General features: G+C 36.8%; 1 protein-coding gene across 1 annotated transcript in view; it reads right to left on the bottom strand.

Moving 5' to 3' along the window:
• Window positions 1–1,437: 1,437 nt before the first annotated feature.
• The window catches only part of ugcg (UDP-glucose ceramide glucosyltransferase), a 61,982-nt gene continuing 36,789 nt past the window's right edge, over window positions 1,438–26,630 (bottom strand). The window contains exons 3-9 of the mRNA XM_051684238.1: window positions 13,077–13,179; window positions 12,289–12,390; window positions 10,989–11,101; window positions 9,863–10,041; window positions 9,473–9,559; window positions 8,614–8,800; window positions 1,438–7,720 (exon numbers count right to left, since the gene is read on the bottom strand). Of these exons, the coding sequence (XP_051540198.1) occupies window positions 7,550–7,720; window positions 8,614–8,800; window positions 9,473–9,559; window positions 9,863–10,041; window positions 10,989–11,101; window positions 12,289–12,390; window positions 13,077–13,179 (942 nt within the window). The 3' untranslated portion in view covers window positions 1,438–7,549. The remainder of the gene's footprint in view (window positions 7,721–8,613; window positions 8,801–9,472; window positions 9,560–9,862; window positions 10,042–10,988; window positions 11,102–12,288; window positions 12,391–13,076; window positions 13,180–26,630) is intronic.

The raw sequence follows: 26,630 nt of genomic DNA, 5'->3' as shown, positions 1-26,630 counted from the left end.
GAAAGAAAACTCTTGTAGAGCACTGGAGTGAAATCAATTTACCTGCTCCAAATACACCAGCAGCCATTTCACCCTGTAGCGCAAGACCGGTTGCCCACTGAAGCTAAGCAGGGTTGAGCCTGGTCAGTACCTGGATGGGAGACCTCATGGGAAAACTAAGGTTGCTGCTGGAAGAGGTGTTAGTGAGGCCAGCAGGGGGTGCTCACCCTGTGGTCTGTGTGGGTCCTAATGCCCCAGTATAGTAACAGGGACACTATACTGTAAAAAGGCACTGTCCTTTGGATGAGATGTTAAACTGAGCTCCTGACTCTCTGTGGTCATTAAAAATCCCAGGATGCTTCTCAAAAAGAGTAGGTGTGTAACCCTGTGTCCTGGCCAAATTGGCCCTTATCAATCATGGCTTCCTAATAATCCCCATCTATTAATTGGCTCAATAATTCTACTCTCCTCTCCACCAATAGCTGGTGTGTGGTGAGTGTACTGGTGCACTATGGCTGTTGTCACATCATCCAGGTAGATGCTGCACACTGGTGGTGGTTGAGGAGAGTCCCCTGTTCACTGTGTAAAGTGCTTTGAGTGTAGTGTCAGAAATGTAATGATCATTCATTCTAACAAAATGAACAATTTATATATTAGACAAAGAAGGGGTATGCAAGTAGATTAGTTAACAGATCAGCATTTGCCTGCTGTGAGCTGCGCTGAATTACACTGTACTTTCCTTCTGAATCGCTTACCAAATCTCACAGTTACAATTGAGTCCACTGGGGGGGGGTGCTGTGGATGTGTCATCGAGGTGTTGTATGAGCAAAAAGATGATAAAATGGGGTCAATGCTTTTGAAAGCAAAATCTAACATGGAAATACTTGTAATATTTTGATTCTTATTATTTTAGAATTATGCTCTGTTGGTATTTGATTCTTGTTGGAGACATACAAACCAACTGATGAGGATCTGCTTTTATGGTGGAATTTTTTTTTTTTTTAAGTGCCGCTAAATTTGAAGTCATCATTTATGTCCAAAGCACATTTTACATTATTAGTAAAATTATTTTATATTCTTATTTTACAGTAGAAGTGATGCTTGCTTTAACAACCAATCACCACTAATTATTGTTAATCAGTCTTTGTAAAATGACTCAAGACCTCTTAAGTCTTCCAGATTTAAATGAAATACCAAATATCAAGGTCATGCCCACTTCCTGTATGAATGATTGTACGAGTTGTGTCAAACATGTGATATAGGGCATGAATAGTGGCACACAAACTCAAACACACAGGGAGTCAGAAAGAGGCCATTGAACCCTTTCGCTCTGAAAAGAACAATTGTACTGCTAATGCAGCTACTACTCACACCAGACATATGCCAAGAAAGGAACTTTAAATACAAAGACAATCATATAAAACAGATTAAGGAATGAAAAGAAACAGGCACTTTAAATATTGCTTGATAAAGCTTTAATTTATCTGTAATAACACAGTTTCCAGCTGTGGATTAGGCATTCAGCATCAAGAGTACAACAAACATCTACAAAAAATGAACACAAAAGATTGAAAAACTGAAGTTTGTCCACCCATACTTTCACATTGCCGAGGAACAAAATGTACAACTTTGATCAATTAAGCCGCATGAAGCAATGAACACAACGGTTATCAACCAAACTTCATAAATAACCTGTACATATTCTTTAAAAAATTTAACATTTTTTTTGTTTACTTTTTTATTTTCCACATAAAATAAAAGCAGTGGATCACAACTAGACTTTTTTCTCTAATGTGACCACTGACCGTATGGTAAACATGTCGCAGTAGTTTGTCTTGGCTGTTTAGTTTATTGTGATTTCAATTAGACTGAAATGTGGAAATGTTAGAGGATATGACACTTAAGACTCATATTGGCTGTGTCTGAAAACAAAGTGTGCTTCCTATCTAGACAGCACTTTTGGGCATTATAAGTGCACATCTGAGCTGTCAAATCCCGTTCAAACACGCCTGTAATGCCTTAAAAGGGCAGCTCACTTGGTTTGGAAACATATCCATTTTGTATCAAATGCACACTTTGAAAATGGCGCACAATACAGTGCTGTTCATGTAGACGGAAGTGAAATCCGTAGACTGCTTGTTTTACTAATGGCACACTATTTAGTTTGTGTTTGAATAAAGGCAACCACCGACTCAGGTTGGCATGTTTAAAACGGCTACAAGTGTTCTCATGGTCACCATACAGGCCACCGGTCTTTGCTAAAACATGTTAATCTATTGATAAACATACAATTGTACACGTATGGAAAAAAAGTCCAGTTCCCCACAAAACATCATGATAATACAATCCATTCAAGTTCGACATATCAAAAAAAGGCCATAAACATATTTCTGCAAACACACACTCTTTCGCATTCACACAGAGAGGGAAAAGTCTAAACAGGAATTTTACAGTGCATTAGACTTTGTTAAAGAAGTGAATTTACAAGTTACATATTGACTCAATATTTTACATACATAAAAATAAAAACCAGCAGATATAGTTTGAAAGTCAGAGGAACTTGGATATTTGCAGAAAATGCAGCCTTCCCCTTTCCTAACCATAACCATACCGCTAGCCAATTGTTTCTACTATGGCGTAAGAGGCGTTACCACAATGAAAAACAATATAATGTTATGGTTCATTAAATTTGACAAATGTTGTTGAGCCACATCACAATGAGCCTTGTTAATGAAAAATAAGCAGAACGAATTTGTGTAAATCATTTGAAAACCATTTTTTCGTAAACCGACGCACTCAATTCAAATACAACAATTTACATAAGATGGCTTTGCAAACAAAATCTGAAAATCATTCTCAGTTCAGTAAATCAAGAATGGTTTGGTAAATAAAATCTTAAATTCAATACCACAATTTACAGGCGTGCTGAGTGACTCCAGCTGGGTCTCCTAAGCAACCAAATTGGCCCAGTTGCTAGGGAGGGTAGAGTCACACGGGGTAACCTCCTCGTGATCGCTATAATGTGGTTCGCTCTCAGTGGGGCGCGTGGTGAGTTGTGTGTGGATGCCGTGGTGGATGGCATGAAGCCTCCACACGCACTATATCTCTGCGGTAACGCGCTCAACAAGCCACGTGATAAGATGCGCGGATTGATGGTCTCAAATGCGGAGGCAACTGAGATTCATCCTCCGCCACCCGGATTGAGGCGAGTCAATACGCCACCACGAGGACTTAAGAGCACATTGGGAATTGGGCATTCCAAAAAAAAAATAAAATAATAAATTTACACAAGAATGGCTTTGCAAACAATATCTAAAAGTATTCTTAGTTCAGCAAAACAAGAACAGTTTACCAAATAAACTTCTAAATGAATGCAACAATTTATGAACAAAATCTGAAAAAGTATGCTTAGTTTAGCAAAAAAAGAATGGTTTACTGAATTAACCCTTCAATTCAATGCAACAATTTACACAAGAGTGACTTTGCGAACAAAATGTTGAAAATTATTCTTAGCTCGGCAAAACAAGAACAGTTACCAAATAAACCCCATACATTTAATGCAACAATATCCACAAAATTGGTTTAATAAACAAAATCTGAAAAGTATTCTTTGTTTAGCGAAACAAGAAATGTTTTCCAAATCAAACCTTCAATTCAGTGTGATAATTTATGCAAGAATGGTTTTGAGAATGAAATCTGAAAGTGTTTTTAGCTTAGCAAATCAAGAATGGTTTACCGAATAAATCTTTAAATTCAATGCGATAATTTATGCAAGAGTGACTTTGCGAACAAAATCTGAAAAGTATTCTTAGTTTTATAAAACAAGAAAGGTTTACCGAAATCAAGCCTTCAATTCAATGCGATAATTTAGGTAAGAATGGTTTTGCGAACGAAATCTGAAAAAGTATTTTTTCTTCGCGAATCAGGAATGGTTTACCAAATAAATCCTTCAATTCAAATGCAACAATTCGCGCAAAAATGGCTTTGAAGAAAATATGAACAGTATTTTTAGTTTAGCGAATCTAGAATGGCTTACTAGTCAGAGCCATAGCCTAGCGGGCTGCGCTCATGACATGTTGTGCTGATGCATCGTGGGTGACCCGAGTTTGAGTCCCAGCTCTTGAGGTCCTTTCCTGATCCTATTCCCACTCTTCTCCCTCTCATTTCCTGTCACCTCTCTACTTTCCCTATCCCAGTAAAAAGACCTAAAAAAAAAAAGAATGGTTTACTGAATACATCCTTAAATTCAATGCATCAGAAAGAGGCCCATTGTTTACAGGAGGTACAATTCATCTGAAGCAGTGACCAATATGAAATGTTTATTAAACCAAATCCAGAAATAGAAGGGTGAATTTCGCAAAACTTGTAAATATGTTTAGGTCGTTTTTTTTTGCATTGTGATGGATATTATTTTCATGACAATCAAGCACTTTCCCCATTTTTTTTCCTCATTCTGATTATTAGATTACTATACATATACAAGTATTCATGTATAAGTAGTATTTGTTGTACTGCCTCAAATATATGGTGATTTTTTTTATGTTAAAAAAAATGCAATCACCATTTAGAATAATGGCAAACACAAAAAGTTTGGGGGTAAAATACACTTAATTCTTATGAAAATAATGTCTAAATAAAAAATAAAAAAAAATAATATATAAAATAAATAAATTCTTAATGAAAAAAATGGAAAAGATTTTGTGAGATTAGCCCAGAAATGGATTTTGGAAGCAAATTTTTTATTTGTTTTTCACAGTCTGAACCTAGTATTACTCATTCAAACTGAAAATCTCATTATTGCCGATTGATTAATCCCTACCTCTTAATACTTCAACTGCCATGTTATGGTCAATTGGCATACTTTTCCTGGCCTTATGCACAAAACACAGTTTATTTTCAATAGTTAGCCCAAAGATTTCACCAGAACAAATTAATTCAAATTAGAAATGACAAATCAATACTTCTTATAATAGTTCGAGAATTTGGCATTGGGCTAAAACAGTGCTTATAACTCTGAAAGGAGAAATCTAAATGGCAGCTGATGGAATATATCAAGGCACATGCCAATATGTTTGCCCTGAATCACACACTACGGTTTGAGAATCCCTGTGAATGAGTAGATTATGTGTAAAACAATACTGCCAGTGTTGGCATGGGTACTTCACGATGAAAAAGTGAATCACGAACACATGAAGACAAGCAACAGTTTCAAAGAATGAGGACAATACAGACTGAGTGGTTTTTCGACAATAGCGCTGGCACTACGTACAGGGCTTGACAGAAACAAGCAGTTCCTTAAGATACGACTACGGGGCAAAAAGGGGAAGATGAGAGAGAAGTCTGCCAATTAATTCCTGTTTGTTGTTTGACTGTTTGCAACGTTAAAGGGATAGTTCGTCCAAAAATGAAAATTCCATCTTTACTCATCCTCGTATCATTCCAAACCTATGCGACTTTCTTCTGTGAAAAAAACAACTAGAACAACATAACAGTGAATAGATGACAGAATTTTCTTTTTTTGCTAAATATTCCTTCAACCGTGTTTACGTAAACATTGGGGAATTACAAAAGTCAAAAGGAACACTATCCAACTTGAGTTTTTGAAATGAATCCATGCGTAAACCTGTCGACAAACTCCTGCCGGTTATTTAATCATTTCGGCTGCGATATCGTGCCGAATTGCGGCAACTCAAAATATTGAGTTACATATAAACAAAGTTCTCAAGCTCTTGCATCACGACATTGAAAATCAGCTTAAATGGGTAACTGAAATGCCATTGGATGAAATGTTTGGACAATTTAGAGTTCATCTCACTTCTATCCAGTACAAAAGTCAAAATATGTGCAGGAAAATACTTCTCTGGCAAAGAACGGCACAGGAGGGAAATGCCCAATGTGTGTTTAGCACACCCTGGTCCTGGAACGAGTGGGACTAGTGCATTTACACAAGATAATGAAGCAGGGGAAGGTAAAGCCTTACAAGAAAAGGTAAAGACCATGGTGTTTTCGCAAATGCCAAAATTATAACGATAAATATGTTTGCTCTTCAAATGGCACTCTGTTTTTATAAGATATGCAATTATATTTGCAAATATCATGTTGAGGGTAACTTAGGCTAAACCTAAACCGTTATACCTTGTGATTAAATACTGTAGGGTGGATGCAAAGAATTTTTCTCAAGCATTTTACAAGCGTAGCAATGTTTCGAAGAAAGATCAGTGGTAACTGTACACGAATCACTGTTCCCTATGTATAATCTCACCCACTATAGAAGATATTGCTCTGCCTAGTAAACATAAAATGGACCTGAGTGGATCCGTTTTGAGCATTCAGATGTCCACACATTTATAAAATATGGCAAGACTGCTATATGTTGAGAGCAACACTGTGATAAGCAAGTGATCCATTCATAGGCAAGTGCCATTTCAAAACACTTCAGTCAATCATATTAAAGGAAAATCTTCGCTCCAAACCTATATGACTTTCTTCTGTGGAACACAAATGGAGGAATTTTGAAGAATGTTCTGGCTGCTCTTTTCCGTGCAATTACAATGATTGGGGACTGGAGGTTTCAAGCTTCAAAAAGAATGTTAATGCACCATAAAAGTGCCCCATATTATAGGTCAAAATCAAGTCATGAAATCACTGATAACAGCTCACTGGAGGGCGAAGATTAACTAAAGAACTGCAGCAACCCATTGAAGTTCAACTCAAGAAACAGATCTCAAAGTCCGACTGGTAAACAATTCAATAAACCAGATCATCCAATTTATTGAAAAAATTCAGACTTTTTGTTTTGTTTAAGATCCGGACATCGCTACTTCGCTCATGAATGCGCTGAGGAGACCTAGGACGAATGTCAAGATTTTTAGTAAATACTCACTTAAATTTCAGTCTGTTCCTCACACAAAGCTATCATATGACTTTAGAAGACTTGTAATATTGGACATATGATCCACTTTTATGGTGCTTTTGCGACTTTAAGCTTAAAAGCTATTTTTTGTCATGAAAAATGTACTAGTACATTCCTTAATTTCTCATTTTGTGTTCCACAGAAGAAATAAAACCAGGTTTGGAATGAAATGATGGCGAGTAAATGAGCTCATTTAAATGTTTGTGTGAACTATTCCTTTAGCCCCACATCACTTTTGTGCTATTACTATCGTTAAAAGCCATACCAATGACCCAAACACATGATAAAATGGATATGTAACGATACATATCCAGAGGTGTTCATCACCACTAGACATTTAAAACTAAAAAACTAAAATGTACATGTGTTTTCATCAGGAATCTGATGTCCCATCAAAGTGCTGCCACATTACCAGACATCATTTTCTCGTTTCTCTTCTCCACTACTTCACACATTTTGGCTCATCTAGAATTCAAGGTCCTCGCATGAAAACAAAAGCACCAAGAACATAAATAACCTATTGAAGCTACCTAAAGTCACAGATTAAAAACTCTGAATTTGGAATAAAACAGGTTGCAGTCCATTTGTCCATCTGCTTTTTCTTGCAGTTCAGTTCTCTTTTTTGTCACCAGTGCATAGTCCATGGCACGTGGTCCGCTAAACATCCAAAATCTCCTCTGCTGTACCTCCACAGCGCAATCGGTAGCGACCCGCCCTCCAGCTGATGGTGGGGTCCCAGATTGCGGACAAGAAAATCTGAATCGTCATGGACTCCCTGATGAACCAGGCCACAGCGTAGTCCAGTTTAGAGAAGGATGGAGGGCCGCCCTTTGAGAAAAGTTTTGGAAAAAAAAAGAAGGCAAGAATAACTTAAAAAATTGAAGAGAAAACGGCAATAAAGAACGACTTTTGCAACTTTATATGGAATTTCCTTAAAGTCAACATAAAACAGCATTCGCAATGTATTTTATTTCCATGTAATTTCTGAGTAAAATACAATAAAATGTAACGTTTTAGTGTTGAGGCGACTCAAGATTGGTCACTTGTCAGTTATTTTCATTCTAATCCTGATTTCGCAGCACCGACAGAAAAAGATACCATAACCATGCTAATGAGCCTGGATCAGTACAGAAATTAACCCGCATATTCTGATCAAGTATGGCCTGCTTACTTTGGCAGTCATTTTTGACCGGTCACAGTACAGGCGTAACTTTTTTTTTTCCTTCTTCCCTGAAGTAAAAACAATAAAATTACTTCTTTTGGGATTTTATGTTTTTTAGATCTTATTTGCATATAAATGTCACGATTTTACCATTCATTTGCATATGCAAATAAGCAAATTGATGCAACTACAAAACAGTAAAAACCTACACTTCTATAAGTTGAAACATGAAGAAAACATAAGAATATGTCACATACATGTAAAAAAGGAAACTCATTTCAAAGATTGTCTTTTTTTTTTTTTTTTTATTATTTTTTTTTTATGATTACGAATACAAACCCTTTTTTCTTTGGTAATAACGTGCATTGATAAATCATGCAACAAAAAAAAAAAAAAAAAAAAAAAGGAATTTGTATTAAACTTGTATCGTTTTTGTATTTGTATTGGTTTCATGTTGAATGTAAGACACAGAGTTGAAACCATTTAAAACTAAACAAATCAAGCCCAAACTTTCCAAAAGCCCAGAATCTTTAGTGAAACAATTGTTGCGAGCTCTTACCTGTACTCCTCTGAGCTGGATGTAGTCAGAAATGAACCAGGCCAGGCAATGGCACAGAAAAAACACCATGATGTCCCAGCGGAACACATGATGGGCGGCCCAGCCAATGATAAGACTGGCCACAAAGCACTCTGAGATGGGCTCAATGATGGTCGCTGGCAGCATGTTGATTCTCAGCTTGGCCCATCTATAACAGTAGATAATACCAGACGTTTACCAAGAAGCTGCATTTATACTCCTGAGTTCTGTGATTTCTTACACCCCAAAACAGGAAATGGTACAATCTAAAGCTGTTTTAGCATATTAATCAAGACCAAAATAGATAAAACATACATGTTAATGCAGTAAATTCAATAAAATATACAAGATATTAGGATCATCCAACAACTGAAAAGTAGATAAGTGAGGTTTAGTACAACTGTACATACACACATATACATACACACACACACACACATATACATATATATATCCCACCATGCATCAAGCTTTAAAATTTTGCATTTTGAGACTCCTGCGTTCTGCTCCATTCCGTTGCACTCTATCCAGTTGTTTTTGAATGCAAAAACGCATCTTATGTAAACGCACCCAAGGAAACGCATTTGACTGGGGTCAGGTAAACCTGAAGCCAGCCTAATTATACAGGGCTTGTATAGAAACATTTATTCGACTAGTCGATTAATGCAAAAATTTATGCAGAATGCAACCACAACGCTGTCAGAAAACAGCAAGCAACAGCAAACAAATAACCCAAAGACGGATGTATGCAATCTCAGCACTACTGCAGAGATTCCACCCTCAGTACCACACACTGGTTTCACTACCAAATATAAAAGAGCTGATTGAACAAATGCAGTACCTGATCATGCGTGACTGGAACTGTGCAATGGAGTATGAGCCTGAATTCTGCATGGCTACCTGCGTTGCCATGGAAAATTTCCATCCTCTGTAAGAGAAACAACACATTATTGCATGTTCAAATGAAGACAGAACAGTTTCATTAAAAGAGTTAGTAAAAACCCTGAAAAAATCTACATGAGGGTGAGTAAAGGATGACTATTTTTTTCTTTTTGGATCTTTTGCTTAAATACAAGAGAATACTGATCTCACAGGCCTTTTATTAAATCCTAAATAAAAAGTATGCTCCATTACTTGACATTATGACCTGACATAATGTGTTATCATAATCCATTAGCAATCCGTACTGATATTTAAAGTGGCCTACACTGTAAAGGACAGTCTGGCAAACCTGTCTGCGATGGCCTTGGCCATGAAGTAATCTTCAGCGATGTACTGAGCGAACTTGATCAGCCCACCAGCCTGGTCCAGGATGTCCTTCCTCATGAGACACGACATCCCCGTGACACACTTTATTCCTGTTACATTAGCCGAGATGTAGGAACGAGGATGGGACGTTCCAAAATATACCTGCAGGATTGCACATTAAACAATTTTAATGGTTAATATTTTATTAAATCAGTCTCTAAGGATTTGATTCACTAAGAATTGCTTTGATCTTCAAGAGTATTGCATATTCAAACATTTATTGGTAGGGCTGTCAATTGCATCTTAAAAAGTGGCGCTCATGGTGCAAGACACAAAAACAGTAAGACATGACAAAAAAAAAAAAAAGAAAAAGAAGAGAATGCAAGAACGTGTCCTGTGTGAACGGCCCCTACTATGATTGCAAAATGGATTCCTGTGGACTGTAGGCCAGTGATAGGCTTATGTTCAATGATATGGAAATAAAACAAACAATATAAAGTACATTGATTTCTAGAGCCGCTTTTTGTATTGTCTATTCAATGCTTAACTTGTATTGCCACAATAATGTAATGTCTTTGAATTATTTTCATCTGGGAGCTTTTCTCTGCAAAGATTTGTGGTTTATTGGGATTAATTTGATTTATAGTAGCACATTATGTAATTCAATCAAACAGCCCTATTAAGTAGTAAAAAAAGGAATTTCAAAAGGTTTTAACTAGACAAATTATTCTAGACAAGGCATTTCCATTAAAAAAAAAAAATTAATTAATAAACCATTATTGCCAGCCGTTAATGAATTTAAATATTGCATAGATTTGGCAAAAGTCCTTTAAACTCCTACAGCACAAAGACACTCTACCATATGGTGTCCCATTTCAGTTAGGAGTTTCTACAAGCAACAAAGCCACAACTCAGCAGTTTAATTGCAGTGTGACAGGACTGAACACAGCCCTTTCTCTAATATACAGTATACACAGTTAAAGTAAGCAATGACGGCCCTGTTTGTTATTAATCTAATGAAAATAGAGTTATCCTACAGTAGTCTAGACAGATGGCTTCAACAGTGTTCCCACAAAGAATTCAGAAGGCCAATACTGAAGGATCCTGACCTGCTCCAATGTGGCGGCAAATCCTTGTCTGTCTGCCACATACGGCAGGCCGTGAACCAGTCCCACCTTCTCCGTCATCTGATTAGCCATATCAGTCAGAGTGTCTGGCTTCACTGTTGAACATTAGCTCATGATTAACTCTGACAGACAGTAGGTTTACACGCACTTTAAAAGTTTGATTTCAGCTGACTAAAACAATTCCTCTAGAATGTTTTTTACCACTAAAGTCCATCTGAAATAGTACCAGTCTGATTTTCGCAAAGTCAGATAATGCAATTGTAATTTTATAATTGCAATTGCAATTGTAAAGCCTAGATAATGCAATTGTAGATTGGCTTGTCTGTCTTAAAGTTACAGTTGTTCAAGGGTGAATACTATGAAAACTAAGTAAATTAAAGTAAATAAAATTAATCAAATCAATCTTTTTTTAATTTATTTTGCATTGTGACGTTATTGTCATGACAATGAACACATTTACATGCACACAAATTCGAATATAACTACCAAAAATCAGCTTATTAAAAAATTCGGACAATGCCAGATCGACGCAGTTTCATGAGACTTGAAATTTATCAGGTTATTGTCTGCTTTTGACATGAAAACGTAACAAGGCATGTGCACAATACTGGATAAACCAGTAGGAATGCAGGTGCTTACATGCAACACAAAATGTGCAAAAATCTACTTGTGCTGATTGGTATATGCTTAAACCATTTATGACCTTGCTAGAGGTAGACCGATATATCTGTTTTATCGATTAATCGTGCCAATAGTTGCTTTTTGGAACTATCGGTTATCGGCCAAATTCTTTGCAGACAGTTGCCGATAGTTTTATTTTATTATTCCTCCGTGTTCCTCTGTGGCCGGCACTGAAGGATTCTACAGTTAAAAAAGGTTCGGTTCCTCAGTATTACCGTGGCCTCTAGAGGTGAAATAAAACAATCATTGACAGCTCATGGGGATTTGCTGGATCTAAAACCTTCATCACTGACAATATTTATCCATATTTTTATCCTCACCTTCAATGCATATTTTGTTATTTTGATCAGATCATCAAGTGTTTTAAATTGAAGTGAGGGAATGCAAAGAAAAATGCCACTATACTGCAACATCCCCCATCAGCACATACTGTACATCGTGTCTCCAACTTCTTATTTTGTTAATATCAATAATCCTTACTCCTCATTAACAGGATACTGTATTATTTATTCAATTTAATATTAAATGAAACACTACAAAAGACATTTTATCTGTATCTGTTTAAAACAGTCGACATTACAGTGCTGGTTGGCAAACTTACCTCGAATGCCACTGTCACAGATCCAGACGAGTTCATACTTTGCCCCTTCATAAGCTGGCATGAGGTTATTTATTTTGGGATTGATGCCCACTTTCTTACCCCCTGAAAAAAAGAGAGCAACATTCCCTTGCTTAAACTCATCAACATTACTTCACGCTCATCAATAAAGCTCTTTACAAAGCCCTTAACAGATGTAAACAAGACTGAATGAAGGTGCTTTCATCGAACAACTAAAGACAAGGCAGCAATATGAAGATATTAAAATGCCTCTGAGAGCATTAATGCACTCCACACAGCATTTTGTTTTGCTGTCAGATTGGCTGTTAATGACAAGTGGGCTTAACGACTTAGAGATGTTTAAACCAGCACAACCTCCGCTGACATTCAGTGTTTTCCAACACAGCTTCACTTTGATTCAAGGCAGTGGATGACAGGCCAGCCCATCTCCCCTGACTGTTTGAGTGGTAACCAAATGGCTGAAAGCAATGGGACGTGACAAAAGCGGATAACAGGACCCTGGAGAATCACCAGCTAAAGTTACCAGCTGGTCCTAATGAGTGAGAATCAATATCCACTCCAAGCGCTACATTTGCATATACACAGCTGAGTTGCAGTACACATGTGGGTCGCCTTATTCCACTTAAGGGACTCCTCCGAGATGCTGTCTTTTCCCTACATGCCGGCTAAAAAACACTGAAGGCTTCTGAATCCATGAGGACCAAGAGACGAGGCTGCCTGATTTACCTTGGCATTATATAACATAAAAAAGGCGATTGTGAAATACTTACCTATAAATAACCTGGCGTCAACATTGGGATATTTGCCCAGAAGCTTTTTACAAACATCAATGGCTGGATCATCATGGTCTTGAACGCACAGCAGAATTTCATACTGTGGAAAAGAAAAAGCGAGCAGAAACAAATTTGAACAACAGAATGGATGGCAACAAATGAAAATTATTACAGCACTATGATACAGTTACTGAGCCGCTGAGATAAATTGAAGCACACAGGGTGGTTCTTACTAACTGCCAGTTTTCAATCCACTATTCAGGAGCGCAACAGTCTGGAACCATAAGTAAAAATCCCATTCCTTTTTTCCATAGCGAAGTTGATTTTTCACAATAACTTATAAACCTTTAAAAACTACAGTAAGCTCCGAGGTTGTTAATCAATAGTTTATGCTTCTGTAGAAGCCATCAGTTGTGTTTATTTCAACTTCATTTTAAAATATTGTTTATAGTGGAATTCCTGGTGAAGATCTACACTACTCACAATCCTGAAGAGAGATCCACCAATCAGAGTCACGGCAAACAAACCGTGCCAAAAGAGCTCAGCAGCTCTGACGCACTGTGAATTACTCAATCGGGTCTCCCTGCACTCTCAAACATTTGTATATATCTGAATATTTTGTAATAAACTTCAAACATATTTTTAATTAACTTAAAATCAACAGTTTTATACATTTCCATTGTTTTTAATTCGACTGTGTCATTTGCAATGCTTCATGGAATTGTAGTTAATTAAAGACATTAAGGGTGCTTTCACACTTGGTTCGACTGCTTGGTCCGAACCAAAGTTAGTTTTCTCCCCCTCCCCCTGGTCTTCGTTCACATCATATTATTTGGGTTCGAAACGCGGCCCGATTGCATCATCAATGTGAGTACGAGCGGCAGCTGTTTACCACTGAGTAGCAACTTAAGACATCAAGTATTCATCTCTTTGGATTTACCACCAAAACTTTACATGCACAAAACGACACTTGTGTTTGTCTGCCACGTATGAATTGAATCTGCAATAATGTGAAGAATGTTAGTGTTTCTTCTGACGCAAGTCAGCGGATCGTTGCAAGAGATGTAAAGAATGTGACCAGGAGGCCATTAATTTGGAGACAAGCAGGTATGAGATATGCATAATACCTTTAGAATTGCGATCGGGAGCCTGCAAAGACAAATTATACATCATCAGTAGCATTTCACTTCTGTGATTTGGTAGGATTGCGTTCATATAAGCAGCAAACCATACCGGGGATTACATGAACTGTACCACAGATCACCTTTTCAAGCGAAAATGGGTGCGGTTGGCAGGTGTGCACACGAGTTCGGAAAACAGCATTCACATCAAACAACCAAATTTTTGTCACTCGAGCCCATATAAGCACGCGCACCAAAAGTGCTTGTTTGAAATAGGGCTGGGCAATGTGTAAAAAATATTTTAATCGATTATCGCCTTAAAAAAATATTGTGATATACGATTATATAGTCAACCCCCCTGCCGAGAGTCGGTGAGTATTTTTGCTATATTGATTTTAATTTAAAAAATAAATTAATTCATTGAAACACAAAAAACAAACAAAAAGACATTTCCAAATTCAAATGGCACTTTAAATTAAACAAAAAAAGCTATTAAAATAAAGTGATAAAAAAAAGTCTTATTTAACCACCTCCTTAAATCCAAACATTTACCATCTCCAACAGCTCATTTGCCATTAAGGACTTTTTTTTTTACAAAAAAAATTATAAATGTAAAAATAATCATAATCATAAATATAGCTGCAAGCAGCATTACCAGGGTCAAGCCAATTATCGGCAGCATGAGCAGTGAACGAAGCATCGTGACACATTTTAAGTTAGAATTCTGATGAATGCAGTAGGAGTACAAGCACATTTAGCCTCTGTTTACTACAGGGCATCCAGAATTCACAATGACCCCCCAGGGCAAGGTGCTACAATATTTTCATTTTACTAAGCAAATGCAAAAGCCTTAATTCCTCTTTGGTATTTTTATTTTTTTTAATTTGGTACTTTCAAATTGGTTTGTGAAAATTCTAAACAACAAAAATCTATTTGCTAATATTTTCAGGCATGGTCTGCAAATAATCAGCAGATTTCAATTTCATGTTGATTGGACAAATGTTATAGGATTAATAGCAACAACAAAACATTTACATAAAAATCAAATCATGACCAACCATGGTATCATTGTTCTCTGCATGACCCAAACAATCTAACAAGACCAGTCTCACAAAAATGCAAACATACAGCCTCAAGTCCATTTTGGTGTGCTCAATGTCAAATTTGTTGATGATTGGCCAAAGACTGTCATGTTTCTCAATATATGCAACTGTCCTCATGATCAATGATGGCAACTCCCACAAAGACTCTGAATGCAAAGACACTGCATGCAAATTTTGAAATTAATCGAACCAATGTTTCTATATTCAGAGCCACTTTCTATTGTTCCCTGTTATAGTGCCACCAAAATGGCCAAACCCTGCAACTTTGTTTGTGTGTTCTCAGGTTGAGTCCTTATATAAGTGTGTCAAGTTTGGTGAAAATATCTAATTTCACTTAAGCGTTATATCAATTTACGTAAAAGCAGAGACCACTTTTTAAATTCATCAGCCTGTTTTTGGCATTTGCGAGCAAAAACTATTTTCGAAGTGGCAACAGGCCATAAGGCAAACCATAGCAAATATGGTATCGTTGTGCTAGGCAAGTCCTCCCGAACTTAACAAGACCAGTCCTGTGAAAATAGACCAACGCCACTAAAAGTTATAAGCTCACAAATTAAAAAAAAATCATTTTTCCACCACTAGGTGGCGCCGGACCCAAACTTCTCAGGCACCTTCAGGGCATGGTCCTGATGACACATACCAAGTTTCGTAACGATATGCCAATATGTTTATAAAATACAGCATTTTGCGACAAAATTCAAAATGGCCGATGGCCAAAATGGCAGACGTGGGAAAATTGGGTATCGTTTGACTGGGAATTTCACTGAATCTAAAGAGACCAGTTATAATTTTTGGCCAAAGCATTCAAGAGTTATAAGCCAAATTTGAACAAAATAAAGCCGTTTTTGCTATCTCCTGACCAGTAGGGGGCAGTGTGGAGAAATGCTGCAGGTGACCTCAAGGCATGGTGGCGATGACACATCAAGTTTTGTCACAATCCGTCAGAGTGTTGCGGAGATACAGCAAGTCCATTTTGGCATGATCGGCATCAACTTCGTGAAGCCATTTCTCATTAACGATTTCAAACATTAAAAAAAAATGTAGCTCTATCTCACAATCACTTTAAAACAATTTTGGTGGAAATCTGACAAAAACTGTAGGAGTAGCAGCGAAAAACTTTTTTCCTTATAATTCAAAATGCGGAAAATCTAGTCAGGTGGAACCACCAAAACTTTACATTCAGGGCTTGACCCCTAATAATAATAATTAAGCCTAATAAATTCTCTTGTGTTCCCAAAATAAAGCTGCCAAAGCTGTGTTCTTATCGAATTTGTGTTTGAATTGCGTTTTGGTAATACAGTAAATGCTGCCTAAAGAAAACAAAATAGAACTCAATTTTAGGTTCAAGGTGAACGTGTCTTGTTTTATTTTATGATTTAATCACTTTTGTCTTTGTTTCTTTAACACAAAGATATATATTACTGAACCTGCAGAGTTGAGTTCACAATGCATGCCAACCGCGAACTGCTCCATGGAAATAAAGCGAACTAAACTCACAGCACCTCCTGAGATGATTGGAGATCATTTGCAGCATTCTCATAGACAACATTTTACTTGCAAACAGCTCAGATGAATTGAACTGGGAAAAAAAAAAAAAAAAAAAAAAAAAGGAAAACTCTTTGCATGCTCCTGTTTCACGAGACAGGCTCGTGTTGCACGCCTCTGAACAAACAGCGAATCAGACGCGAGCACTGGGCTTTTCTTTCGTCTGTTCTTAAAAATATAATAATGTTTGTTTCTTCAAGCATGTGCTTTTGTGACTAACAGCATTTCTTGTCATGCGTCACTCGAGACGTCTTACAGGTCACCCGCCTGTTGCAGGTAGATGAGCAAAATTACTTGCACGTGAAATACATTTTGACAAGGAGCTGAGATGCTCGCGAACTGGATTCAGCCTCGTCGCATTTGGCAGGTGCTAGTTTTGCACCCTGGCCACTGTTGAATATATTTGCCGACTTCCCAAATCCATGGTTTTGCCATTTCCGGATATTGTCGATCATCGTCTGTCAATTGAGTGTCGCAATCGGCATCGGTATCTATGTAAGATATTGTCGATATCCGATAACATCGTCCTATTACCCAGCCCTGGTGTGAAATCACCCTTAGTACACAGTCTTGTACCTTTGCCTTTTTGTTCAATTTTCAAAAACTTCTTTGCTTCAATTCAAAGTTTGTAATGTTGTGATTCACCTTGGAGCTGATCGGCTTGTTCCGGAAACAAGGCAGCTGAAAAAGTGGGCAGGCACTTTTTAGCTCTGTTATACAATAGCTACAATAATACTAGCACTAGATAGTGTATGATGTATAATGGTGCAGAGAATATGGTAATAGCCTTCGACCGATATAAGGGATGGGCAAAGGACTGTACAGAGTGACAGCTTTAGATAAAGTTTAATATGCAAGATAAACCCATTCGCACGTGCAATGACCGTAATTTCCGCCTATGAGGAGCGCAGCAACAAACAACATGTACAGTAAGTCTAATGTGGCTTTGCTATTACCAAATCTTGAGCGCTCCGTTTCGGATTTTGGGTTTCCTTTTAAACTTTGTGTGTATTTTAATGTTTATGGACTGGCCTTATTCACTTTCATTGTAAATGCCTTACTGTAACCATTATTTTTGCTTGCTTTTAAGTAAACAAGGGACAAAACTATTGTGTTTTCACCCAATTTGGAATGCCCAATTCCCAGTGCGCTTTTAAGTCCACGTGGTCGGGTAGTGATTCACCTCAATCCAGGTGGCGGAGGATGAATCCCAGTTGCCTCTGTGTCTGAGACCATCAACCCGCACATCTTATTACGTGGCTTGTTGAGCGCATTGCCACGGAGACATAGCGTGTGTGGAGGCTTCACGCCATCCACCGCGGCATCCGCGCTCAACTCCCCACGCGCCCCACCGAGAACGAACCACATTATAGCGTCCACAAGGAGGTTACCCCATGTGACTCTACCCTCCCTAGCAACCGGGCCAATTTGGTTGCTTAGGAGACCTGGCTGGAGTCACTCAACATGCCCTGGGATTCGAACTAGCGAACTCCATGGGTGGTAGCCAGCGTCTTTTACCACTGAGCTACCCAGGCCCCCCGACAAAACTATTGTTTGTGGTAATCAATGTTATGTCATAAATGTTGTCGATTGAGCTTAACTTTTCTTTAATCACACTTTGCCTTCTGGAGTGTGCCTATGATGCCTTAAAATGCTGCCTACGGAGGCAGCTCACTACATTAAGGAACGGTGTGAGTATGTTACTATTTACACTGGATTGCAAATTGCATCTGCCAAACATAAAAATGCAAACAAGAGAGCAAAATGTTGCCCTTCAAAGCATCAGAAAATCACAAAGGAGCTGCCAGTGTGCTCTGAAATAGTCACTCGATTCTCTATTGATCCCTCTATATTTTCTTGTCCTCGAAGGGGCTTGATGTTTCCGAGCTGACAACACAACACTTCCAGCACTATATTAACTGTACCAGCGAAGAACGTGAGACAAGCCACACACCAAATTGAAGGCTTTCAGGACAGACTTTTTCATGTATTGAGCGCTGGCTTGCATTCGCTCCGGGGCCAAAGTAAGGCACCACTCCCCCCTCCAGCCATCTCATAACACTCCATAGCGACCTTGTTGCCATGGCTATGGCACCGGACAGAAAAAGGGTCTTTTCTGTGTGTCCAGAGTTGCAGGTATGTGACGGTCACCCCTGAGCGGGAAATAGTGTTTGTGCTGAAGGAGTGGGCAGCTTTTATTCAATCATTTATAAAGCCGTCTGGGAGCAGCCCCTCCAGTTGTGATCCAGTGTAAGGGATCAGGAGAGGTTCTGATGAACTGTGCTGAGATCAGGCAGATCCCGAGCATGCCATCCATTTTAAGCTGAATGAGGGAGCTTGATATATCTGTACATGGGGTTGTGACCCAATATTACATATGCAAATAATAAATACCAGCATCTGAGAACTGGAAATCAAGGGAAAATCCAAGCATGAAATGTCTCATCCAATTAGATTGTATTAAATTTTGTTGAAAAAAGAGAACTAAGTATTTGTGCTGAGGGACATAGGGAAGTTCTGGCACTTTGGTTAAGTCAATCCTAAAACAACAACAAATGTAACAATACAAATTAGGGCTGCGTGATCTGGACAAAAAGTCTTATTGCAATTATTTTTGAAAAATAGCGAGATTACGATTTGCACGAGCATTGTTATGCGGTCCGGTTAAACCAAGAAGTTCTAAACAGTAGAGCATTTATATTGCCGTAAAACTGCATGAAGAGTTTGTGTGTAGTTCACATCTTGTCACAGTAGCTGTTTAACATGCTCCTCATTTTAACATCTCTTCGGTCCACAAATACCCAGTGCCATGGGTTGTATTTTTTGTATATTAACTTGTAGTTTGAAGAAAGTACAGAAGCAGACTATTTATTTAATTAAATCTAAGCCCTTTGCAGTTTAATTGCACAAGGTCATATTGTGATTTCGATTTTATTTGGATTACTTGTGCAGCCCTAATACAAATCAGTCTACAATATCTGAAGTACAGAGTACAGACTCAATTAGGTATCTGTGCAATCACTGACTGACAAGGGTCTAATTTTGAAAGCTCAAATTTGAGTGGTAAAATGTGCTTCTTGATAAAAATGTCCATCTGGGCAAGGGTAACGTTAAGGTAAACAATCAATTTAAGGAATATTCCGGGTTCAGTACAAGTTTAGCTCAATCGACAGCATTTGTGGCAAATAACCACAAAAAATTACTTCGACTCAAATTTAGGTTACAGTGAAGCACTTACAATGGAAGTGAATGGGGACAATTTTTGGAGGGTTTAAAAAGGAAGAAATGTGAAGCTTGTAATAAAAAAAAAAAAAAGCACTTATATTCATTATTTTGTTAAAACGCAGGTATTATTTGAGCTATAAAGTGGTTTAAATCATCATTTTTACAGTCGGTTTAGGGCAATGAAGTTGAAAAATTGGATAAAACTTGGCAAAGAAAAAGGTTAGTAAGTGATTATCACACTAAAATCATGTTAACATGAATACTTTTGTCTTGCGGCTATACTTTTGAAACAGTGAGTATTGTAACGTTTATGGATTGGCCCCATTCCCTTCCATTGTAAGGGCCTCACTGTAACCCAGATTTTTGCTTTTTTTAAAGAAAAGGAGGGACAAGTCAATTTATTTTTGTGGTAATCAACATTATGCCACCAATGCTGTGGATTGAGGTTGAACTTATATTGAACCCGGAATATTCCTTTAAGTGAATGTAAACAGGCTGGACAAAAAGTGTCAAAGTATCAGATGTGTTCATAAGACTTTGCAGTGTACAGCATAATAGACCTGCTGCTGTCTAGTAAATATTAATGCACTGCTATTGGTCAGATAACGTAAGTAGTTTTAATAAGCCATCTATAAATCACACATGGACACAAAGTTAGGGCTAAAGACAAAAAAAAAAAAAAAACTGTACAGCCATTTGTAATTACTGGCCTGTGTCTCCAAATCAAACTATGAATTCTCAAACAAATAACCACTTTCCAGTGCAAATATGAAACATTTCTGAATGTCTACTTGAATACTTGATACTGCTGTTGGCTATCTAAAAAAAACATTAAATCACGGTTTACTTTAAGTTGTCTTTTTTTTTTAATGTATTTTTTATTATTTGTACTTTCCTTTTTATTTTATAACTGACTGTTTATATGTCTTGAACAAGTACTTGAAAACAACACACAACTTAATTATGAAATACTTAAGTCGAAATGTGAATGTAATTTGTTATTAATGTTTTTTCAACTTTCATGTCCCAGGGGTTGATTTTTATTAAAGATAACAGATTTCAATTTTTCTTTGTGCGGTCTTGTTAAAACTGAATTAGAAACCTTTTACGAGGCCTTCGTCATTGCTTTTTAGTACTTTTCAAATGCCTTTTATGTGCAGATTTGTACTGTTTTAGCCTTGTCCTAGACCCAGACTTTCAATATTAAACTATGAAAATCCATTATAAAAATAAAAAGGAAAATCACTTGAGCAGAATTTTGTATTGGACGTCATTTCCAATCAAGCTGCGATTTTGCCAAATTGTGTAAAAAGTGTGAAAATATTATTTAATTGTATGTATTTAGAATACATAAAATATAAGCTATGAAATTAGCCTCAGCAAGACAAAGTCTGCCATTTTATTTCAAAAAATTTTACAAAATGTAAATTTTCATGAGCATCATTTAAAAAAAAAAAAAAAAAAAATTTCACAGGACCAAATGTGCCCAAAGTTGAAACACATTTATATTAAACTTTTTAAATCTGTTTGATAAACAGCATATAATTTTTTTGCTGCATTATGAAAATTGGTATTGACAATTGTGACATTTCACTGGTATTGTTATTGACTACTTGAAATGTTGGTATTGTGACAACCAAATAATGTATTTCCCTATTCTCTTCAGTGATACTGAAAAAGACAAAGATCACCTCCAGCTGTTTTCCTGGCCTGCCCTGCGCTGTCTGGTTTTGTTCCCTGAGCTAACCCCCAAAGCTAATGTCCCTCCCGGCATTATTAATTTAGTGATCTCAGTATCTTCATTGGCAAAATAACTGTTTTTTCCTTCTCCCAAAGTAAGCTGAAGCTCAGTTGATTCCAAAAGGAGGGTGGATTGGCTGGGCGGACATACCAGGCAACAATACAGGCATGTCCTTCCAAAAAACACAGCAAAAAAAACATTGAACAAGGCAAACCACTGTGAAATCCAGTAATCAGATGACAAAATCTTGGCCTTTACATGCAGAAGAAAGTTTCAGCATTCAGTAATTACCATGGAAGCATTTATCATATTTGTTTAAGAACAATCACATGTAATAAAACAAGTACTTATGCAAATGTAAATGCCATTAATAATCACGTTGCTTAAAAAATAGAGCTGTAAAAATCAGAAATGTTTAAAGGGGTCATGACTTGAATCAAATTGTCCTTTTGACATTTAAGAAGTCATTGTACTATAAAAACAATGTAATTTTCAGAACTGAAAACTTCCTCAATAGAAAGAGAGCATTTTTTAAAACCAAGCTCTAGAAACGGCTCGTTTGGAATTTGTGTGACTTGTGACATCACAACGACTAAAACATCTGCATATGATTGCCTCTTCAGCAAGACATCAACGCCTATTTTCCATCATTACACCCTTGGCCCCGCCCACTGGTGCTCAGTCTGTCACAGGTGAAGAGGAGAGAGGGCCTGTCATGGGACATTCATCTACACATTTAAGGGGACTTGCACAGGACACCTTCATGTGCCTATCTGGATTTAAATATTTTTCTACATAAACATGCATTAGACAAATAATGGCTTTGACCGTTATCATGCATAATCGCACCGCTTTTAAAAGACACGATGTCAAGTTAGAACAGCTGCACTGTGTCTTACTGTGTCTTGCTGTTTTGAAGGCATCCTGGACAGTTTTGCACCCATCTGTGCTATTTTTATTTGTTGGTCTTTTGTAAATATGTACTAGATGGACATCTTTGATCATTTTGATGCGTTTCCGGTGATGTGTGCTGCGTTTTAAGAGCAGTACAAGCGCAACTTTTAAAAAAGCGTCTCATTCTGCTGCTGCCACTGACTGGGAGAAACACATGCCGTTCTGTGTGTAAACAAACATAGAAGATGTGAAGATCAGTGTCTCTGCATTGGCCTGTTGAAGCCGGTTGAAGCACCCAACATCACCACGGATTGTACTACGCTTGTGTATTCAGAACATTTCAGCGTGGATTTTATGTTTTCACCTCAGATCAGCGTGGATTGGTTGTGAACCAGTCAATACACGATTCAAACTTTGCAAAGGAACTGTTATTAAATGAGCATTATTAAAGATGGGGCAGTTAAAAACTCTGTTGGACCTGACGCAAACCCATAAGTAGCAGTATCTTTTCAAATGTCATGACTGTTTTATAGTTAAGGTACCACTGTGCTTAAATGTATTCGGCTGCAATAAATTGGGTGTACGTTATGTGTAAACCCTGAAATGTAGTTTTATAATGTTGTGGTGCTTGTTGTTCATTTTCTTATGATTGAGTTTCAAATATGGTTGTTTTGGAGGGGCTGCACAATGTTAGCCAATAATAACAGTGGGCGTTTACACTGAAGTCTTAAAGGGCCAGATAGCTTAAAACCGAGCTTTTCAGACAGAGGGCCAGAGACAGGGTGTAAAATGATTAAATATGACTAAATTACTAAATGTTTTGGTGCAAAAAAACAAAAACACAATTTGACTAACATTAGAAATGAACCTAGTCAGTCATGCTTGACTCGATTTTTGGTTGTGGATGAACCCCGTTTAGATTTACCCAAAGTTTCTGCAAATGATTCGATCAGAGGTTAACCAAATAACTAGAGATTACTAGAAATTAGCTCTTAACCACGAACACAAAAATTTTGTTTAAATAAGTTGCACATTTACCACTGTCACTTATTTTGGGGTGAAGTTGTTTGTGTGATCTCAAGTTAACACTCTCAAGTGAAAACAATTCTAAATGTGATGAAGTTAAACAGCAAAAAACAACAAGAACCATTAGAACGCAAACTAAAACAATCTCTTTACAGTTGAACATCTGGCCCTCACAGATCCACATCACATTCCATTGTGTTGTGTACATCACCTTTCCAGTTCAATGGATAAGGATTTTTAAAACATTCTATTGAAAAATTTTATAGTACAATCTTGCACTCAAAAGTTTTCCATGACCTTGGGAATTCAGTAGTTGTATTTTTTTTTATTTTTTATTTTTTTTTGAGTGTGGTTAAAAATGTGATTGTGCCTCTTGCTATGATGATGATTAAGCAACAGAATGTGATGGGGGTATTTGACGATTGTCAAAAATAAGAAAGGGTGTGTTCTGTGAAATGTTTGGGAACCTCTGCACTAGAGATTTTAGCACATAGTTGACATGTGCTGACAGATACAATCGTTCCAGCTCATCAGATGCCATCTATAGAAATGTCCCAAATGCTTAACTTCTGGAAGACAGCAAGTGGCAGGCCAGACTTGCTTAAAATATATAATTCTGTCCTAGACGTTACATTTTAATGGGCGTGATGCTCACCGTAAACACAAACTAAGCCTTGTATGGCTAGTACATACTAAGGAGGATACGGTATTTTGATTGTATGTATCATGTATTATTTGATTCATCATGCAAACTGATTCGAGATCCTCAGATGGAGGTGGAAGGAGCTTTTCAAGAGAAGAAAACTATTAAACTCACTCGGAAGGGAAATTATAGTTGCATGGTTATTTGCTTTGACCTAATAAAGCCTGAAGAGAACTGGGGAGAACTTCCACCCTAAACACCGTCTATATAGACTCATGCAGCATTGTCGATGCTGTCTTTATGCGAGAACAGATCTTTCACTGCAAGTAGATGCACTGATGAACTCAATCCATTTAAAAAAAAATATATATATTCTGCTTGCACAACATGCTGAGCAGAAATCAATTAACAAGTAAGCCTTAAGGGTATATTGAGAGGAAGTATGGAGATGTTTTATATGTTCTGAATATCTAGATGACTATAGTGCTTATAATTTATTTCTCCCCTCCTATTGTTCGCACCTTGTATTGAGAGGAATGTTTCTATCAAGCGATATTTTATCTCACAATAATATATTGATATTCTCATGCTAAGAAGAATAGATATTTTCAGGTAATTTCTTTTCATATTTTCAAAAATAGCTTTACAGAGTGTAACTGAATGCAACAGAATGCAGGGGTCTCGAGGAGTTTAACAGTTTGACCATTTGTAATTTAACATTGCATCTTAAAAGGGGGATTTTTACAAAACCTGTCAAGAAAATGTCCTGATCTATTTTAACTCCAAAATTAAAAGAAACAAATAAGAAATTACACTTCGCATAAAATAATAATAATAATAATAATAATAATAATAATAATTAAAAAAAAAGCACCTATAATTTAAGGGCAATACAATTTGTACATTTTTTTTTTTTTTACTTTGTTCTCATTGCAGTTCTGCATGTTTTACCTCACCAATTCTTATTAACGTGATGCATTAAAAGATGGTCATTATTTTATTCTCATTCTCAAATTAATATATTTAAATTGTAACATATACAGTATACATCATAGATGTACTCCCTTGGTAATGACTTTGTTTCACAGATTAAAAAAATTATAATTTTTCAACAGCATCTTCTTTACTGTAATACTGTAAAATAATAACTGTGTCGGTAATGATAATTATCATTGAAAATAATTGGAATAGTAAAAGTAAAATGTCTGGATGTGTTACAGTAATGCAAATTAAGGGGTAAAATGTGCTTAAAATAAAATGTCACAATCCCAAAAATATTAATGGTCCTAAATGTAGGCTTCATTTTTATTATGCAAATTATAATGTTATATTTTTGAATTGATTTGGGTTTAAATATTACCAGGACACTTTCTTGGCAGGTTTTGTGAGAATCTCCCAAAAGTCAAATGAGACGTTCAAAAAAAAAAAAAAAAGGCCAAAAGACATAATTTTCAGTAGCTGGGTTTCCATCCAACTATTTTTATGCACATTTTGAAATTGCGCATAAGAAATCCTGAATGGAAACACTTTATATGCGAATAAACTTTCAAAATTCGCTTTAAATGTAATGCGCTAAGCACAGGTGGATTTTCTAGTTTCGCATGAGTTAAAACGCGCATTAAGGTGATGGAAACAGTTTATTTGCAAAACTATGAGGTGTTTTGCTGGCACGTCGAGCACGTGTTATGAGTGTGCGATATCTCAGTGGTTCTCAACCTTTTTTGAGTACTGGATCCCAGTATTTTCAATATTTGCATTGCAATAAAATTACATTAAATCACAAAAAGATTAATTTTTGTCCAATATCACATTTTATCAAAACATTATACTCAAGTAATAGAACAGTATTATAATACTGAATTTCCAACCATGTGTCTCACATTTGATTGTTAATTTGTTAAAAGGATTCACATTACATTGACCTTTACATTTCTATTGTTATTGATCAGTATATTAAAGTCAATAAACATTAACCTGACTTTTAACCAGATTTTTTTTTCTTCTATTTTTGGAAATATTACCATTTCACATGATAAGTAGGCTACTATAATTGATGTCAGCCGGTCAAATACGCTGCACACCACAACACAGAGGCTCTGCTTACACACACAAACATTAACATCAGTCAGAGATGTAGCGTTTTAAAGTAGCCTACTCAGAGTATTTTGCCTTTATAAAGAATTTTATGCAGCCAGTTTAAATATTCTGTACATCATAACAGTATTGTGTTACCAAACTCTAGCTGCTGACAAA

This window comes from Myxocyprinus asiaticus, chromosome 42, assembly GCF_019703515.2.
Source record: "Myxocyprinus asiaticus isolate MX2 ecotype Aquarium Trade chromosome 42, UBuf_Myxa_2, whole genome shotgun sequence".
Lineage (NCBI taxonomy): Eukaryota > Metazoa > Chordata > Actinopteri > Cypriniformes > Catostomidae > Myxocyprinus > Myxocyprinus asiaticus.
Note: the sequence above shows the minus strand (reverse complement) of the source record. Positions and strands in the feature narration are given on the sequence as shown.